The 18,511-nt window shown below is 29.0% G+C and overlaps 1 protein-coding gene across 1 annotated transcript; it reads left to right on the top strand.

Annotated features, from left to right (window-relative positions):
• Nucleotides 1-11,078: 11,078 nt before the first annotated feature.
• Nucleotides 11,079-17,504, top strand: LOC114178615 (casein kinase II subunit alpha-like). Its single transcript, XM_028064623.2, has 10 exons — nt 11,079-11,423; nt 11,591-11,720; nt 12,952-13,146; nt 14,022-14,179; nt 14,938-15,028; nt 15,209-15,274; nt 16,297-16,379; nt 16,474-16,537; nt 16,621-16,689; nt 17,219-17,504. Exons 1-10 carry the CDS (start codon nt 11,098-11,100, stop codon nt 17,276-17,278), a joined length of 1,242 nt encoding a protein of 413 aa, XP_027920424.1. The 5' UTR covers nt 11,079-11,097; the 3' UTR covers nt 17,279-17,504.
• The last annotated feature ends 1,007 nt before the right edge of the window (nt 17,505-18,511 follow it).

Here is an 18,511-nt window from a genome sequence, read left to right on the forward strand (position 1 = left end):
TCTGCGGATATTTTTAAAACCCGTGGATATTTTATAAATTTTTTAATATAAAATTATAAAAATAAAATATAAATAAAATAAAATAATAATTATAATTAAATTTGACATAATAAAATATACTGTTAATTTTAATTTTAATTTTTTGCGGGTAACGGGTACCCGCGGGTACGGATAGTATGATACCCGTACCCGACCCGTTTATGAGCGGGTATTAAAATACCCGCTACCCGCAGGTAATAAATATCCGCGGATAGTAACTATCCGTCACATATTTTATCCGCGGATATCCGCGAGCACGAGTATTTTTGTCATCCCTATTTATAGCTAGAATTGATATAAAAAATGTTAATTTATTAACAGTTAGAGATGGCAAATAAACCCGTGCCCGTGGGTATCACCCGAACCCGTCCCCGTTTTGACGGGGAATCCCCGCTTTGACTGGGTATGGGTATGGGTATGGGTAATACCCGAAATTTTCAACTGGGGATGGGGATGGGGATGGGGATATATATATACCCGCCCAAATACCCGTCCCCGCTTAAATTACTAAACTATTTATAATTTATTAAATAATCTAAAAAATATATATAAATAAATAATATATTTACACATAAAATATAATATAATATAATATAATATAATATAGTATATATACATATAAATAAAATATAATTTTATATATATATATATATATATATATATATATATATATATATATATATATATATATATATATTTACATATATACATGTAATATAATATAATATAATATAATATAATATAATATAATATACATATAATATATATACATAATAATATAATATAATATATATAATATATACGTATAAAACAAATTAATCATTTAACTAGTGAGATCTTTTATAAACAAATTTATAACATTACAAATTTATAAAAATTTAAAAGAAATATATATATATATATATATATATATATATATATATATAAAAGCATAAAATATTTACGCATATACATATAATATATATATACATAATAATATAATATATATTATTATATTTATATTATTATATAATATAATATAATATATACTTAAAATAAATATATATCTATAAATATATATATATATATATATATATATATATATATATATATATATATATATATATATATATATATATAACATAAGATATCCACACATATAATATATATACATAGTAATAATAATATAATATATAATATAATATAATATATATAAATAATTATATATATATATAAACATAAGATATCCACACATATAATATATATATACATAGTAATATAATATATAATATAATATAATATAATATATATATATATATATATATATATATATATATATATATATATATATATATAACATATTTCTCATTCTCTTTGTTTTTTGTTATACACTTTGTTTACTCTCTCAATTGTCTGGTTTGTTTTTCAAGATTTAATTTTGAAGGTAATTTTTCTTCTTCTTATTACATAATTTTTACTCTCTGTACATGGTTATGTTCAAATAGGTGTTCCTCAATTTCATTCTATGAAATAATTTTTAGGTTACACATTTGATTATCTTTATTTATTTATTTATTTTCATGAAAATGTTTGACTCTTATTTTGTAGCTCTTCTTTTTGTTACTTTGGTTATACACTTTTTTACTCTCTTTTAATTGTTTGGCTTGTTCTTTAAGGTTTAAGCAGATCTTCAAGGTACTTTTCCTTTTATCATAATCTTAATTATACATTTTTTTCCGTTATGTTATGTTCAAATGGATATTCTCAAATTTGGGTCACACATTTAATTATCTTTACTCCTTTATGATAATTTTATTTATTATTTATTTTTTGTTTCATGATAATGTTTAATTCTCAATTTTAAGTGCTCAATTGCATAAATCCTTAATTTAATTCAAGATCAAAAGATGAAGAATCTATGTTTAAATTTGAATTATTATTAATTTAATTTTGTTATTTGTGCTATTTCGTTTAAGTGGTATAATATAAATTTTTAATAGTATAAAAAATATTTGAAATATTTTTAAACTTGATTATTGGTTTTCCTTTTATATTTTGTTAAAAAAGAAATTAACCTTTTTACTTTGTTTGATTTTTTTTGTTACGTATGTTAGTTTCTAGAGAAAATGAGCACAGGAGATCAAGATTTGCAGGTACCAAGTCCACCACAGTGTTCACAACAACCAACTCCCTTTCAAAGTTCCAATAATGACAGTCAATCTCCATTGAATCCATCTACGCAAACACCTTCAGAAGTTCATGATGAAATACATTCAACAACACAAGTAGAGCCTGAGAAAGGGAAATTGAAAAGTGTTGTGTGGGAACACTTTGAAAAGATAAAAGTTGATGGAAAATACAAAGCTAAATGTAACTATTGCAAGAAACTGCTTGGTGGAGAAACAAAGAATGGAACAAAGCACTTGCACCATCATACAAACATATGTATTCAAAAGAAGGCTTTAGCAAAAGGAAAAGGGGGACAAAAAACACTTTTTTCTAAGATTTCAAGTGGCAAAAAGGAATTGGCTTGTGGAGCTTATAATGAAGAAAATGCCAAGAGGGAACTTGCAACAATGATTATATTGCATGAATATTCATTGTCAATAGTGGACCATATTGGTTTTATTAGATTCGTGACAACAATTCAACCATTATTTCAACTTCCTTCACGAAATACGATAAAGAAAGAGATACTCGGCATCTATGAACATGAAAAACAAGTTGTTATGAAGTTGATAGATACAAATAAAGGAAGAATAGCAATTACATCGGATATGTGGACTGCAAGCAATCAAAAGAAAGGGTATATGTCTATCACAGCTCACTATATTGATGACAATTGGACATTGCAAAATATAATTTTGAGGTACACCTTTTTTAATTTATAAATTTTCCAGTAATTTTTTTTATGCACCTCTAGAAAGATTATATGTCTTACAAAATATTGCTTAATTTATAGGTTCATTTATGTTCCCGCACCTCACACAGCTGATCGACTTTGCAATGTATTAGTTGATTGTTTGTTCGATTGGAATATTGATACAAAATTGTCTACTATCACTTTAGACAACTGCAGCACAAATGATAGCATGATTGAAAAAATTAAGGATAAGTTGAAGTTGGACACACTCATTAAGAAAGGGTCTTTGCTTCATATGCGTTGTTCAGCACATATCCTTAATTTGATTGTGAAAGAAGGGTTAGCCGTCCTAAAAGAAGGGGTGGAAAAAATTCGAGAAAGTGTAGCATATTGGACAGCAACTCCTAAAAGAATGGAAAAATTTGAGGAAACAGCTAGACAATTGCGAATTTCTTTCACTAAAAAGTTAAGTTTGGATTGCCCAACTAGATGGAATTCTACTTACAAGATGCTTGATATTGCCATATGTTATAAGGATGTGTTTTTTAGGTTAAAGCAACGTGAAGCTCAATACACTTCTTTGCCAACTGATATGCAGTGGGAATTTGCAAAGGATGTTTGTCGAAGGCTAAAATTATTTAATGACATCACAGAAATAATTTCTGGCTCCAAATACCCAACTGCCAACATCTTTTTCCCAAAGATTTGTGAGATCAAGATTGCAATAAATGATTGGGTTAAATCTCCTGAGATAACCATTCAAAATATGGCAATACAAATGTTAAAGAAATTTGAAAGTTACTGGAGTGTTATTCATGATATATTGGCAATTGCTTCAGTTTTAGATCCAAGGTACAAGATGGACATGTTAGAATATTATTTTTATAAATTGTATGGTAATGATTTTGATCTGAAACTTAGTAGGATTCGTCAAATGTGCTATGATTTGGTTTTGGAATATCAATCAAAAAAGAATGAAACTTCTTCTTATAGAGCTACATCATTGGAGTTGGGAAAGGATGTTGATAATGATGCGAATGAATTTTTAGAGTTTATGGCAAAAAAGAAAAAATCTAGAACTACAGTTATGAAAACAGAGTTGGATTATTACTTGGAAGAAGATAATTTGCCGGTTACACAAGAATTTGATATCCTATCATGGTGGAAAACAAATGGGTTAAAGTTTCCAACCCTTCAAGCAATTGCAAGGGATATTTTAGCTATTCCAATAACAACTGTAGCTTCTGAATCTGCTTTTAGTACTGGTGGTCAGATATTAACTTCTCACCGTAGTCGACTTCATCATATTACTATAGAGGCTTTGATGTGTACAAGAAGTTGGATATGGAATTCAAACCATCTAGGTAAGTTACTCAAATTTATTAATATTTTTTGTTAGTATTTTTTGTGAATTCTCATCTAATATTCTACATTTGGTGTTTGTAGGTGTTAAAAAATTAAAAGGAAAAACCACTGATCATTTGTAAAATTAATAAATATTTTGTTTATTATAAAATTTTAGTAATGTGTAATTTTTTAGCTTTTATATAATTATTTGAATTTTATTTAGTTGTTATTTGATACTTTAATTTGAGATTTATACTATTATAATATTTTTCTTAATATTTGACATCATGAAAATCAAAAAGAGTATGTTATTTTAATATTGAATATTTTGATAGTATCATGATTCCGTTGGTGTGATTTTTAAATTTTTTTTATAAAAAATATTTAATTGATATATAGAACAATAAAAAAATGGGTATGGGTATGGGTATAAGAAAATACCCGTTACCCGATGGGGATGGGGATGGGTCAAAAGTTGTATACCCGTTGGGTTTGGGGATGAGGATGGGGATGAATTTTTATTATGGGGATGGGGATGGGATCATGATACTCGTACCCGCCCCGCCCCGTTGCCATCCCTATTAACAGTTCTGCCACTGTATCTTTTTTATAAAGAAAGAATTTCAATAGGTATAAAAATTTGCTATAAAATGTGATTTTTGCACTATTGTTCCAATTCTCTTCTCCATCTTACTCCCAACAATATTGGGGAAGACAAAATATAAAACTCAAAATTTTATATATCTAATGATTGTCACTAATACAATAAAAATCAATACATTATTAGTATTATTTAGTTTACTAATAAATTAAAAAATAATACATAATTTAGTATAATTATAATTACAAAAAAAATCACACATGGATTGCTTCATGGATAACTTTTCTTTTATCACTTCAAAAAATGAATCTACTCTTTTAATTTTCATCAATATATCTACTTTAAAAAAAAAAATTAAAACATAATTTATCATTATCTAATAAAAAATTGAGGGTTACTACAAGAAAAATATATAATAACCAAGTCACAATTAAAAATCAACTATGAAAAACACATATTACATTATTTGTTCTTCTACATTAAAAAAAAATGATATACAAAGGGTTCAAATGAGACAAGGAATTTACCTTTTTTCTTCAAAAATGGAAGAACAAATAAGAAATGAGAGAAAAAAAATAATTAGTACATGTCTAGTTTTTTTTTTAAGAAACAAAAAAAAACACAGTGAAAGACAAATAAAAATTATGGAAACTAAAAAAGACAATGGAGAAGTAAATAAAAAATATCTTAATAAATAATTTTATTCTTTATTATATATGATTTTATGTTGTATTACTTGTTAACATTAAATGTTATGCTTTATAAATGAAATAAAAATGTATATATAATTTAATTTTCATCAATTTCTAATATATATTATAAATAATTTTTAAAAAAATTAAAAAATTTAAATTTCATAAAATATGTACATATAATATAAAAAAATTTCAAAATTTTGGAAGGTCATGACACTCAGAGCACCTATTCTTACTGAACTTCAATTAACTTTTATCAAATATTTCGTTAAATATTTGGCAGAAAAATTAGAGCTCAATTTATGGATTTTTTGACAGACAACTTGAAAAAAAATACAATACAAATTTACCAAAAAAAATTCAAAAACTTAACTAGCAACGGATTTTTAAAAAATTCAATTACGAACCAAATTTTTTTAAAAAATCATTACCAACAAATTTTACTAATACATAGTCAAAGCTAAAGGGAGAGCTCAACACCCATTCTATTGATAAAAAATTATCGAAAAAATATCCATCAGTAATCAAAATTATGAATTATCGACACATATTACCGATGAATATTTTCATTGGTAGAATATGTCATCAATGCTATTTTACCGACAATTCTTTTTCTATTGATAAAATTATTGATAGTATAATATTCTTTTATAGTTAGGGATGACAACAGATCGAATCGGGTCGGTACGGATAGTGTCTATCCGCAACCAACCCACAACAAAAAAATTTACTCGCTACCGCCCTGTTTATCCATCAGGTACCCATTTAAAAAATACTCACGAGTTTATTAAAACCCGCAGGCAGGTATCCGTGGATACTCACAAATATTTAAAAATATATAATATATATATATATATATATATATATATATAATCTTTTAAAATAATTTAAATAAAATTACAAAAAAATAACTTAAATTAAATTAAAATTAATCTAGTAAAATATAAATTAATTTTAATTTTAATTAAATTTAACTTAATAAAACATAAGTTTAATTTTAATTTTAATTTTTTGCAGGTAATGGATACCCGCGAGTACGAATAATATGATACACATACCCCACTCGTTTATAAACGGGTATTGAAATACCCACTATCCCACTGTTAACAAAATTTATCTTCAAATACCATGTACACTGGTAATTTTGTCATGTTAGTTTTTCAATAAGTTCTAAGAGTTAGCGCTTAATATTCGAATTGAATTATACACAAAATGCTTAACTCAAGCACTTAACATTTATTTCTTTATATAATTTATTATCATTAGTAATTTAAACATTTAATTGAATTATTAAAACACAATTTAAATCTTAAGCATTGTTTTCATATTCAAATATGTTTTTTCTATCAATTCCGTTACTAATATTTTAAATTTTTGAAATCTAGATTATACATCGTTTGATTCATATTATTTTTGTTTACAAAACTTAACCATCAAATAACATATATTTGTAGTACTAAAATAGTAATAATTAATAAAACCTTAAAAGTAAAATATGCAATGTTTTAACATAAAATAAAATAAAGAAAACAATATTAAGTACTTTAGTTCATATTATTGTTAATATAATATAATATATGACCATATTATAACTTTTTCAAAATTTGGGTAGTAATAGTTTATTCATATTTAATATAAGTAAATGTTTAATTTATTGAGAAAACAAATTTAACATATGATAATAATACTATAGATATTATTTTTATACATAACACATTAATAAAATATGGTTTAGTTAACTTTTAAGTCATAATAAATTTGAATAATTTCGATTTATTTCCTAAGAAAATTTTTGGACTATTGAGTATTTAAAATTTTTATATTTTTTAATTAATTTGTTGTCTTTTCTTTATGTTAAATGGGTGATGTGGTTGTTATTTTACTTTTTCAACTTAATTACTTGTTAAGAAATGTAAGATTTTATAAGATTTTATAGTTAATATAAAATGATATTTGTGATTAATGTAAAATAAAAAATGACTTTTTATCTTTTTAATTTAAAACGTGTTAAATAACTAAATTATCATGTTTTTTATATGATTTTCACATCGCCATTTATAATAACCAATGGACTATCCTTGTCACCACCGTTGATTAGATATTTTTACAAACAATTTTTACATTATCACCTACAATGACCAATAAACTACTAATTCGTCAACATCATTTAGACCCTTTTTGTTATAAACACATTTTCAATTATAGTAATAAAACTTAATTATTGTTTATTGTTACATCACATAGTTAAAAGGAACATATTTTCAATTAAAATAATAAAACTCACTTGATTTGTCTAAATAATAAGTATATATTAATAATCGAATCAGTGTAATTTATGTATAATTTTTTTTATTTAACGGATAATTTATTATTGTGATATATAAATTAAAAGAAAATGCTCATCAATAATGAATTTTGGAGATCTAAAGAGTACATCTTCAAAGAGGAATTTATCTCACACTTCAGCCAATAATGTCTCGTATCATCTTGACTTTAGAGTAACTAACAAGTGTTATCATTACATTATTACTTAATTAGACATTATTAATATCTAGTTTGACATAAGAAGATGTAGGATATGGTCAAATGTTATTTATATGATGTATTACCAAGGTTTCATGCAGATGCCAACAATCATGTTCTTATGGTTTTAGTCTCCAAGATTCTTAGAAGTTTCATATTAACTTGGGATAAGGTGATTTCAAAATATATAAGTGGATGTAAATTTTATTGTCACAACTAAAACTGTGACAGGACGACAAAGCAAAAATAAAACTTGAAAAAGTAGAGTTTAGAGTCACCACCCTAGTTTATTCTGAAAGGATACGAAAAAAATAAAAAAGATAAGGTGTGGGGAAGGTATTAGCACCCCCACAGTGATTTTACGTGTCAGAAATATATTACTATTAGCACCCACAACGTCCGTCCTAAGATGACACTTTTAATTAAAGGTGCAAAAGGATAACCAAGAAATAAGACCAGGCCTGCAAAAAAAAAAAAAAAAATTGGAGTCGGGATGCGAGGGAAGGTATTTGCAATTCATAGTGTCTGTCCTATGATGGTACATTTAATTAAAGGTGCAAAAGATGTGGTTTTTAAAAATGTTTATTTTCCCAAAAAATAATAATAAAACAAGGTACCAACAGAAACACAAATAATTTTTTAGTTTTTTTTCCCAACAAGGATTAAACATCGCTCTTATGTATCTTCATTCACAATATAGAATCAGGTTATGTAGTTCTTTATGCAAGAACTATTTGAGAAATTATTTAATTTTTATTTGTTGAACCCGACAAGGATTGACCTTGCTCTTATGTATGTCCATTCGTAATGAAAAATAAGGAATCACATAGTTAATGAACCTTTTAGAAAAATGTTGATTTCATTTTTTTTATAATTTTAAACACTTTTTTGTGTTTATTTTGCGTATTTTTAATTATTTAGAGATAAGTGTCATGCACGCAAATGATGAGACAGACATTAAAAGTAAATAAAGAAAACTATTTTTTATTTTTAGTTCTTTATATTTTTTTATATTTTCTGAACAAAAAAAATTAAAAATTGGTGTCACACAACGCGAACAATCGATTAGATACTAAAAGAAATGAGAAAAAACTATATTTTTTTATGATTCTTAAAATAAGATACTGTGAATAATAAAACCATTGTCCACAAAATAGAATGCCAAAATTAGGTGTAAAAAATAAAGTGCAATATTGAAACAAAATACAGTGAAAATTTGGGAATGCATAGATGAAAAGAAAAAATACTAACAATGACATACCTTCTAAACTTTATAATTCTTCTTATTCTCTATGAATTTCACTCTTTCGTTCCCTGTATTATAACTACTTTTTTTTTTTTTAATTCTGCCTCCTTCTATAAGATTTTTGTTTTTCTCTCAAAAGGGGTAGAAATGATGTATGTATCTGTAAGTGGTAATGAGAAAGAAAGAGAGAAAAGTATAGAGAATATATATATTTTTTCGATCCCTTCCCATATGACAGAATGTGTATTTATAGACACACATTGTAATATCAATCCGATTATAGTCTTAATTGTAATAAACAATATAAAGAAGAAATTAAGAAATTAGTCATGATATCATCACATTAAGGAAATCAAATTACAATATCAATCATTATCAGTAATATTAGTTCTAATTATTAGAAGATATATTGCTTATAATTATTATAATCATAATACTATTCTCAATACCAGGAACAAAATGGTAGAAAAATAAAGAGTGAGGATGACATTGAGTTGTTGGACTCATGAGAAGAAGAAGTGTGATAATTAAAAATAAATTGGGCTTTTCCTTCTCTTTTTCTTTTTTTTTCATCTTTTTTTTTGTTGCTAAAATTAAAGTTTGAAAATCTTTGAAGAAATTTTATTTCACCTTTTTTTTATTTACCATTATCTAAAAAACATTTTTTTCTTCTAAAAATAAATTTATTCACCTGGACGAAATTAGATGTTGTTTTACAAGTCGGATTTATAAATTTGAATTAGGTTTAAAGTTGAGTTTTTAACATGTTATCAAAGTCAAGTTTAAAGTGTATCCAAATTTGTGTTTGTTGAACATATAATTCCACTCGATATAAGATCACCCATTTTGGTTGCTTTCTTTATTGCTTTTGTAGTTGTAAGAATTCTCTTTATAGGTGGACCTTTATCATTTCTTCAATTTTTAGTTGTTTGAGTTTGTTATTGTAAATGAAGACATCTTTCTTGATTTTTTGATTTTTATGTATAAAGATTAGGACGATCCTATTTTTCCCTTTTCGATTCATATTTGTTATTTGTTATCGTTGATTTATAAATTTTGAAGATGGTTTATCTTATCTAATTTCACACTTAACAATCATCTCAACTTAATCATAACATCTTGTATATAAAGGTTCGAGGGGTCGTGTTATATGTATAATTGAAAGTTTATTTGTAAATTGGAGATGCTCTGTGTGCCTTGTAAATTTTCTTTCCAAACAATAATATCATCCACTAAATTTTACATATAGTATACAAATACATTTACATTTTATTCTTGCTTTTCAAGTCACTGAATTTCAACATCTTTCAATCATATTCTTCTGTTAAAAATAGACTGACAATACATGTTTATATTCTAAAAGACATCATTTCAAAACAAAAAATAGTGATACGATTGATATTTATGAAAGATGGGAGAAATCAATATAACTAAGTATTACAATTTAAAAAACTTAATATACAATTATGGAAACTATTTTATTAAATAATGTGATCCATTTAATGGACAATCGGAGGGCTAAATTAGCGACTCTGAATTAAATTGCCAACAATGTGAGATTGACTGGGGTCTTAAATTATCGTAAATCCAAACAAACTTATCCAGCAAGTTACACTAATTAAAACTGATATTTTATTTTTGTTTTACTGTTAGACAAACTAAAAGGATAAAGGAATAAATAAAGGAAAGAAAAGTAAAAGAAAAAAAAGGATATTTTTTAATTAAAAAAAAAAATGAGACGAGGGTTTGAAAATTGCGTCTTAGGCATCAGCCTTTTTTCCCTGCAACTTTTATTTGCAATTTAATGGCCCTAAGGCCCTTCCATTACAACTTCTCGCGCGATAGATTGCTTCTTCTCCTCCGCTCTTCTCTTTCCCATTCCTTTCCCTCTCCTCCTATCCGCTCTCCCAACTTCCCCATAACTTTTCCACCCGCCTCCTCCTTCCGCCACTTCGCCGCCGCTCCTCTCGCGCGCTATCCGCCGCCGCCGCCCCTCGACGCCATGGCGCAGAAATTCGGAAAGTCCACGCGCCGCCCCGGCGCCTCATCCAAGGCCCGGGTTTACGCGGACGTCAACGTTGTTCGCCCTAAGGAATATTGGGACTACGAGTCCCTAAACGTCCAGTGGGGGTAAAAGATGCTCCTTCCTCTTCTTGTCTTCCTTCGATCTTGAAATTCCTGTAGCTTCCTTTTTTTTTTGTCTTCTTTTATTTTATTTTGGATAACATAAATTGTCTTTCTATCTTTTCCAAAGTGAAAGGGAATTTAGGGTTGTTATTGTTGTGACTCTTTTACAGGGAGCAAGATGATTACGAGGTGGTGAGGAAGGTCGGTAGGGGGAAATACAGTGAGGTGTTCGAAGGCGTTCACTGCACTGATGGTGAGAAATGTATCATTAAGATTCTGAAACCCGTGAAGAAGAAGAAGGTGAGTTATGTTTGGGCGTTGTCGTTTTATTCTGTGAACTTTTTGGATTTCGTTTCTGTGTTTTTGGTTGTGGTTACTTTTCAATTTGAGTTTAGTAAATGAATGTGGTTTTATGCATGTGCTATAATAATCATAGGCAAGTCATGTTGGTGGTTGAGGTGGTTGGTGATATATTATTGGGGAAAGCATACAATAGAAGAGTTGTAGGCATATGTTGTTTTTGTAGTTGAAACGTTTCACCTCCCAGAGTTAACATGTTGCATATATATGTATATATATTATGATTATTATTGTATTTGGTAAGATGGAAACTTGTGATTTTATTTTTCTGGGGTTCAGGTAAAATATGTAATCACTTTTGAAAGGATATGCATAAATGGATGTTTAGACAGGATTACAAAAATATCAGTCACATCCCATGTGAAATTGGTTATCGGAGTTGGAAGAAGTTATATCTGTTTTCACACCAATTTCTTTATGGATCTCATTCTCATTTGTATTGTCTTTGGGGCTTTGTTTTAAAACATGTCCACCTCCCCTCTTCATTTGCTCTGGGTTCTGACAAACCTGGAAATCTCTATTCGTGTCTCTATTCAATTTTTTCTTTGTTGTGATCTTCATACTCACCCCCACTTGTTTATATTAATTCTACCATCTTTTATTTATCGTGATCATATGTTTATTGTATGACTTTTGAATCTTAATTTTGCATAATCTTTGTCTTTACTTTTGGATAGTTCTTAAGTTTGAACATTTATACATGTGCAGTACAAAGGAATAATCTTGCATATAGTATAGTACATAGTTTTTTACATAACATTCATCCCATTATCCACTACCTCACTAGCAATTTTTGTGTTTATTTCTCTACGCACATATTTGGGATTGAGACTACAATTCTATCCTAGGAATTGAAATTGACTAAAAGTATCAAACGTGATAAAAAAAAATTGATGTGGAAAAAGAACAGCAAGGTTGTAAACCTTTCAAGCAGAACTTCAAGGAAAGACAAAGTGAATCTGTCTTTATTATTGAATGTGAATTTCGTGCTAGTGGCCATAGTGCTACATAGTAGTTCCAGTTATTTCCTTCCATTTGGTTACTTGGAATAAAAATGCTCCGGTAGGAGAGGTGTTCTTTAGTTTTTTATTTCTTCTTAACTAAAATATTTGGCACTCATCCTCTGTTTATTTACATGTAACTTTGACAATGCTTCTGGTTCTGAATGCAGATCAAGAGGGAAATCAAAATATTACAGAATCTTTGTGGAGGGCCTAATATTGTAAAGTTGCTTGACATTGTTAGAGATCAGCAGTCAAAGACCCCAAGTCTTATATTTGAATATGTCAATAACACTGATTTTAAAGTGCTCTATCAAACATTGTCAGACTATGATATTCGATATTACATTTTTGAACTTCTGAAGGCAAGTTTTATACTCTGTCGTTAATTAACTAAAAACATGAAATTGCCACATCTATTACTTTTTTTTTTATCCATACATTGTGTTGGAGACAAGATAGACTGGATGCTTCATAACAAGGTTAAATGTTAATAATTTTTGTGATCTTGTTGCATTAGATTTAGTAACAAAAATTTCAGTCGTTTTCTGTACAGATTTGGTGAATGCTTTCTGTCTTTGGTTTAGTTTCAGATGAACTGTGCATAATGAGGAATAACTTTTAGAGTTACTCTTCAAGTAACTTGATCCCTCTTCTCTCTCTCTCTCACTATATATATATATATATATATATATATATATATATATATATATATATATATAACTCATGCTATTGGTATCTTAAAAGCAAAGAATAGTTTAATTCCACTACCTGCTATATTGATTTTGGGGTCAGTTTCTTCATGCTGCTATTTGACAACCATGCCTTAAACCTTTCTAGAACTCTGAAACAAATTTTAGTGATTATATGGTAATGGTATTGTTGATACTTTCTGCCATTCAATGAAATAATCTTTGATGAAAAATCCACATGTCACCTGATTATGGAATTGTTTTACTGAAGTAGCAAACTATATAGTCTTACATTGAAAGTTGAAATTGCAAATAATATTTGCAAAACATAATGTATCTGTATCAATAATATGCCTGTGTGTTGTGTAGGTTTCTTTATTGTCATATTACTTACACTTTCCCTTATATGGTGTGTGTATTGTCACTATTGTGTTGCTTTGTTCAGTTTGTTACCAATATTCTGTATTAGATTACATTATCAATCATACGATGTAAATTGTTTGTGGCTATCAATATGAAAGCAATTGTTTTTTTGAAATTTCCTTCAGGCACTGGATTATTGCCATTCACAAGGAATCATGCATCGGGATGTGAAACCACATAATGTAATGATTGATCATGAGCAGCGTAAGCTTCGCCTTATAGATTGGGGACTTGCAGAATTCTATCATCCTGGAAAAGAGTATAATGTTCGTGTGGCTTCAAGGTAGATATACTATTATTCTATTTTATGGTTGGGGGGATGTTTGTGGGAAGATTCATAGTTTTGGTGGGTTGGTAAGATGTTCGTTGAGCCTTTGGATGAAGCCTGGTTAAACATCAGGCAGGGGGGGCGGGGGGGTTGGAGTGGGGAAAGGGGTATAGTGTCTATTTGTGGGCTTTTAACTTGTGTTGCATGCTGCTCAACTCAAGTATTCAACCAACTAAACCATCGTAGGAGGGTTACATATGCTTTTGCAAATGATTTATAAATTCACCAAGTAATTGCTGAAGAAACATTTCCATACTCATTGCACTGGTATGGCTTTTCTTTTGGGTTTTGTAATTACTTCTTCCATTTGCCTTTAGGCTTGGTTACATGAACTAAACCCATGAAGGCAAAATTTAGGGTTAGAACGTTATGAGGGCTTTCTTTTTGTTTAAATGGTCATTTGGTAAGCAAAATTTGTTTGTAGCTAATAATGTGCGGGCTTTGGAAATTTAATGTCCAAAATCAATGCATAAGTTGGTAAATTATGAACAGCAATTTCCCTCCATGAACATCTTTTAGCCATTGGGTGATGAAAAATTTGGTGTACTGCAGAACAAGTGGGGGTGTCATTAGCTTGTTTATGCTTATGGTAAAAATGTTTATTATAAAAAGAAAAAAAGAATGATAAATTTGGTGTACTGCAGAACAGTTTTTATTTTCATTTGTTATCGATCAACATTTTTTCTGCTTTAAGCTTTGATTTTCTTGTGCAGATATTTCAAAGGTCCCGAGCTTCTTGTCGATCTTCAAGACTATGATTACTCTCTAGATTTGTGGAGTCTTGGTTGTATGTTTGCTGGGATGGTAAATGGTGCACTTTCCTTCAAATACAGTGTTATATTATTCAGTGTTTAGCTTCATTGTGAGATAAACCTTAGAATCTTTAGCTACTGCACGATGGATCAATTTCTTCTTTTGAAGTCTTAATACAGGTTGAAATATCCTCCCCTGCTTGATTCAGGCTTGTGTTTTTACATTGTTCAGATATTTCGTAAGGAGCCATTCTTTTATGGACATGATAACTATGATCAACTGGTCAAAATAGCTAAGGTAAGCCTGGGACGTTTACCCAAATTTGAGTCAGATTGTTGTGTTTGGGTGATTACCCATTACTGTTTTGCTCCTGCCATGTTGATTATTTTTTGTAATCATACATTTCATTCCAGAGATATTTTGTGTTTCAAGCTTGCATTCGTCATATTTAAATGATTTCTCTTCTGATCAGGTAGACAGCATACAATGTAACCTAGGGATGTTAACCCATATCTCATTCAACTTTTTTGTTCTTCAAAATGCCATGATTTATTGCAAGTAAATCCTTATTGTGGAGTGCCAAAACCACTTGAAACACTACCAAAACACCATAATACTGTCCTTAGTGTCAACCTGTTGTCAGAGCAGGTTAATTCTCAATTAAATGTGGGTATTTCATCCTGTTTCTGCACCGGATTGTTCACTCAACCGCGTCCATTGTTGTTTCTTGGACATTTGCCAGGACACTATAAGCTCCAGCCTGTGTGAAAGCCATGTACCCTCTTCCCATTGACAAATCCAACTAGTGCACTACCTTTCTGTTAGTTTTGTTGCATTCTTAGTCCATTCCAAGTCTCAGCTTATTTATTTCCTTGATTTGAGCAGTGCTTGACCGTGGAAGTATAGTAGTGGTGTGACTGACATTTGTTTTTGCAGTTCTTCTGTTCATTTTTCATATTCCCATGGCATCTGACAAGAATCAGAAATATCACTTCTTTTGTTCTCCTTGGTGACATCAATCACCTCTGTGAAATTTACAAGTGTTGCCTAAATTGACATTCAACTGTTGAAGTTTGGGTCATTGACAAAAGTTCCATTTCCTACTTGGTGTCTTATTTTTCTATTACCGATCTTTTGCAGAACCGTGTTATTTTTACTTAATTTTTATCAAGGTCTGAGAAAACAGTCTGAAATCTAAAGTAGATTTAGAAACTGAAAAAGTTGTCTATGCTTAGTACATGGCTACAGCATGGTGTAGAAGCAACTTAAAAGAGGTGATGGGGAATTTGATTGGTAATCTTTTGCTCCTCTTGCAATAGGTGCTTGGGACAGATGAATTAAGTGCATATTTGGATAAGTATCGAATAGAGTTGGACCCACATCTTGCGGCACTAATTGGGAGGTTTGTTTGTATGCTTTAATAGTTTTAGTTTATGTCGCTTTCGTTGTATAAAATTATTGTTTTGACTAAGACGACATCCGAAATATTGTGACAGGCATAGCCGTAAGCCTTGGGCAAAGTTTATTAATGTAGACAATCATCACTTGGCTGTTCCTGAGGTAGTATGCATTGTAATTATTTATTTAAATGTACTTCTATTATCATTGTTTCTCATTCTAAATTTATACTATTTTTTTAAAAGGCTGTTGACTTTGTTGACAAGTTATTACGTTATGATCACCAAGAACGTCCCACTGCAAAAGAAGCCATGGTAAGAGCTCGATCTTTTTAGTATTGTTATTCTTGACGTGTTTGCCCGAACCTAGACTTGCATTTGGGGCTTTCAGGATTCTGATGTGATTTTGCTTTGGATAATGCCTTTATCGGAATGTTGTTTTTAAATTTTATACAAAAAACTGTTGGGAAATTTCTGCTAAGAACGTCCCACCATAAATTAACTTGGAACCTGCTATTCGATGGTTCCAAGTTATTTATGGTGCTTAAGTTATCATACCTTGAGTTGGATTGTAATTCTTGATGCCTTAGATGATTTGTAGTTAGGGCCTTGATTTTTATGTTTGTTTCCCTTTTAAACCTATTTGTTTTGGTAACAAATTCTCTAATAAAGAGTATTAAATGAACAGCTTAAGAATTTAATATATTAGGAACTTGGTACAAAATTTTATTAGACAAATTGTATTTGTATTTTTCTGAGATTGTATAGTAAGGTACAACCCAAGTATTTGTTATTATTAACTTCTGTAAAATGTTTGGTAAAGAAAATATTTATTGGTATGCAGGCCCATCCATACTTCAATCCAGTGAGAAATGCAGAAAGTAGTAGAACTCGTACGCACTGAGTTGTTGGTGCTTGTTGTGATATGGTGTTCGTTCTTGGAAGGGGGGCCTTCAACAGATATCTGAACTGTTATTTCTGGTGGAACTTGCTTTTAGGAGCTTCGGTCCTTGTTCTGTTGTAAAACTCAGTTTGATCGGTTCTCTGCCTAATCGTCTTAATTCTGGATTTCAAATTATTTTTTGGGTGGAAAATTCAGTTCTAAAAAAATTATTTGATTGTGTGCCAAATGTCTCGATTCAGTTTCTGAAAAATTAAACGCGTTTTTTTTAATACTAAATAAGTTGTAAGTTGGTTTTTGATTAATGGTTATAATTTTTAATTTAATGGTAAGCGTTCGATTTTAACAATTGGTATTAGAGTTATGTTACGGGTTTGGTTCTCAATAGACTCTTGTTAAGGAGAAGATTGTTGTAAGTTGTACAATTGTTTTGCGGTCTAAGGAAAAGATTGTTGCAGGTTGTATAATTGTTCTGTAACGAAAGTCAGGTGGGTCGGGTCACAATTGAATGGTGTTTTGTGTTATAAAGTAAAAGAGTTGTGTCTTAACTAATGGCTATAACTTTTGGTTTAGAAAAATTGTATTCTGGTTATAGTTTTTGGCCTAGCACTCCATGTTAACAATATAGGTCAGATGAAAATGAAAAGACATTGGGTTGTACATTCTATTTTTGGGTTATGCGTTCTATTTCTGAATTGTGTATTCGTAACTTAAAATGAAAAGAAGGTAAAATTTAAAATTTTAAATAGTGTGCTTGAAGAGGCTGCCTTCAACGTTTTTTTAATGTTAAGAGTTGGAAAAATAGACCTCTGATGTGATGGGCTTGTACAAGTATTTTTGAAAAATAGATTGGGTTTTGTCGAAAAAAAATGGGGTTTAAATAGATCGGGTTAATTACAAATTTGTTAGGCCAAAAAAATGGGGGTTTAAAAAGATTAACAAAAGGTATCATTTTTACTTTCAAGATTAACTAATGCAACTTCGAATGTCTATGAAAAAAAATATGGAGTATTTTCAAATCTTATAAATCCTTAAAATCATTCCAAAATTTTGAAATTTTATAATATCAATCCATTAAAATTTGGATACCAAAATTCCATTCCTAGTTCTCTAAGAAAAAAAATATGAATTATTATATTCCGAATCCTAAATTTACAAAACAAAGAAATGAAAAAGAATCAAGAAATAATAGTGGGTTAGTAAATCCATGTAAGCCATCTGATCCATTGGCTCAAT

This window comes from Vigna unguiculata, chromosome 3, assembly GCF_037176805.1.
Source record: "Vigna unguiculata cultivar grain cowpea cultivar isolate G323 ecotype 2 chromosome 3, ASM3717680v1, whole genome shotgun sequence".
Classification (NCBI taxonomy): domain Eukaryota; kingdom Viridiplantae; phylum Streptophyta; class Magnoliopsida; order Fabales; family Fabaceae; genus Vigna; species Vigna unguiculata.

Excerpts from the sequence above, each read along its gene's own strand:
- LOC114178615 (XM_028064623.2), top strand. The coding sequence starts at position 11,098 with ATGGCCCTAAGGCCCTTCCATTACAACTTCTCGCGCGATAGATTGCTT. Across the intron at positions 16,380-16,473 it reads CTTGCGGCACTAATTGGGAG|GCATAGCCGTAAGCCTTGGG; the intron begins GTTTGTTTGTAT and ends ATATTGTGACAG. Across the intron at positions 16,690-17,218 it reads CCACTGCAAAAGAAGCCATG|GCCCATCCATACTTCAATCC; the intron begins GTAAGAGCTCGA and ends ATTGGTATGCAG.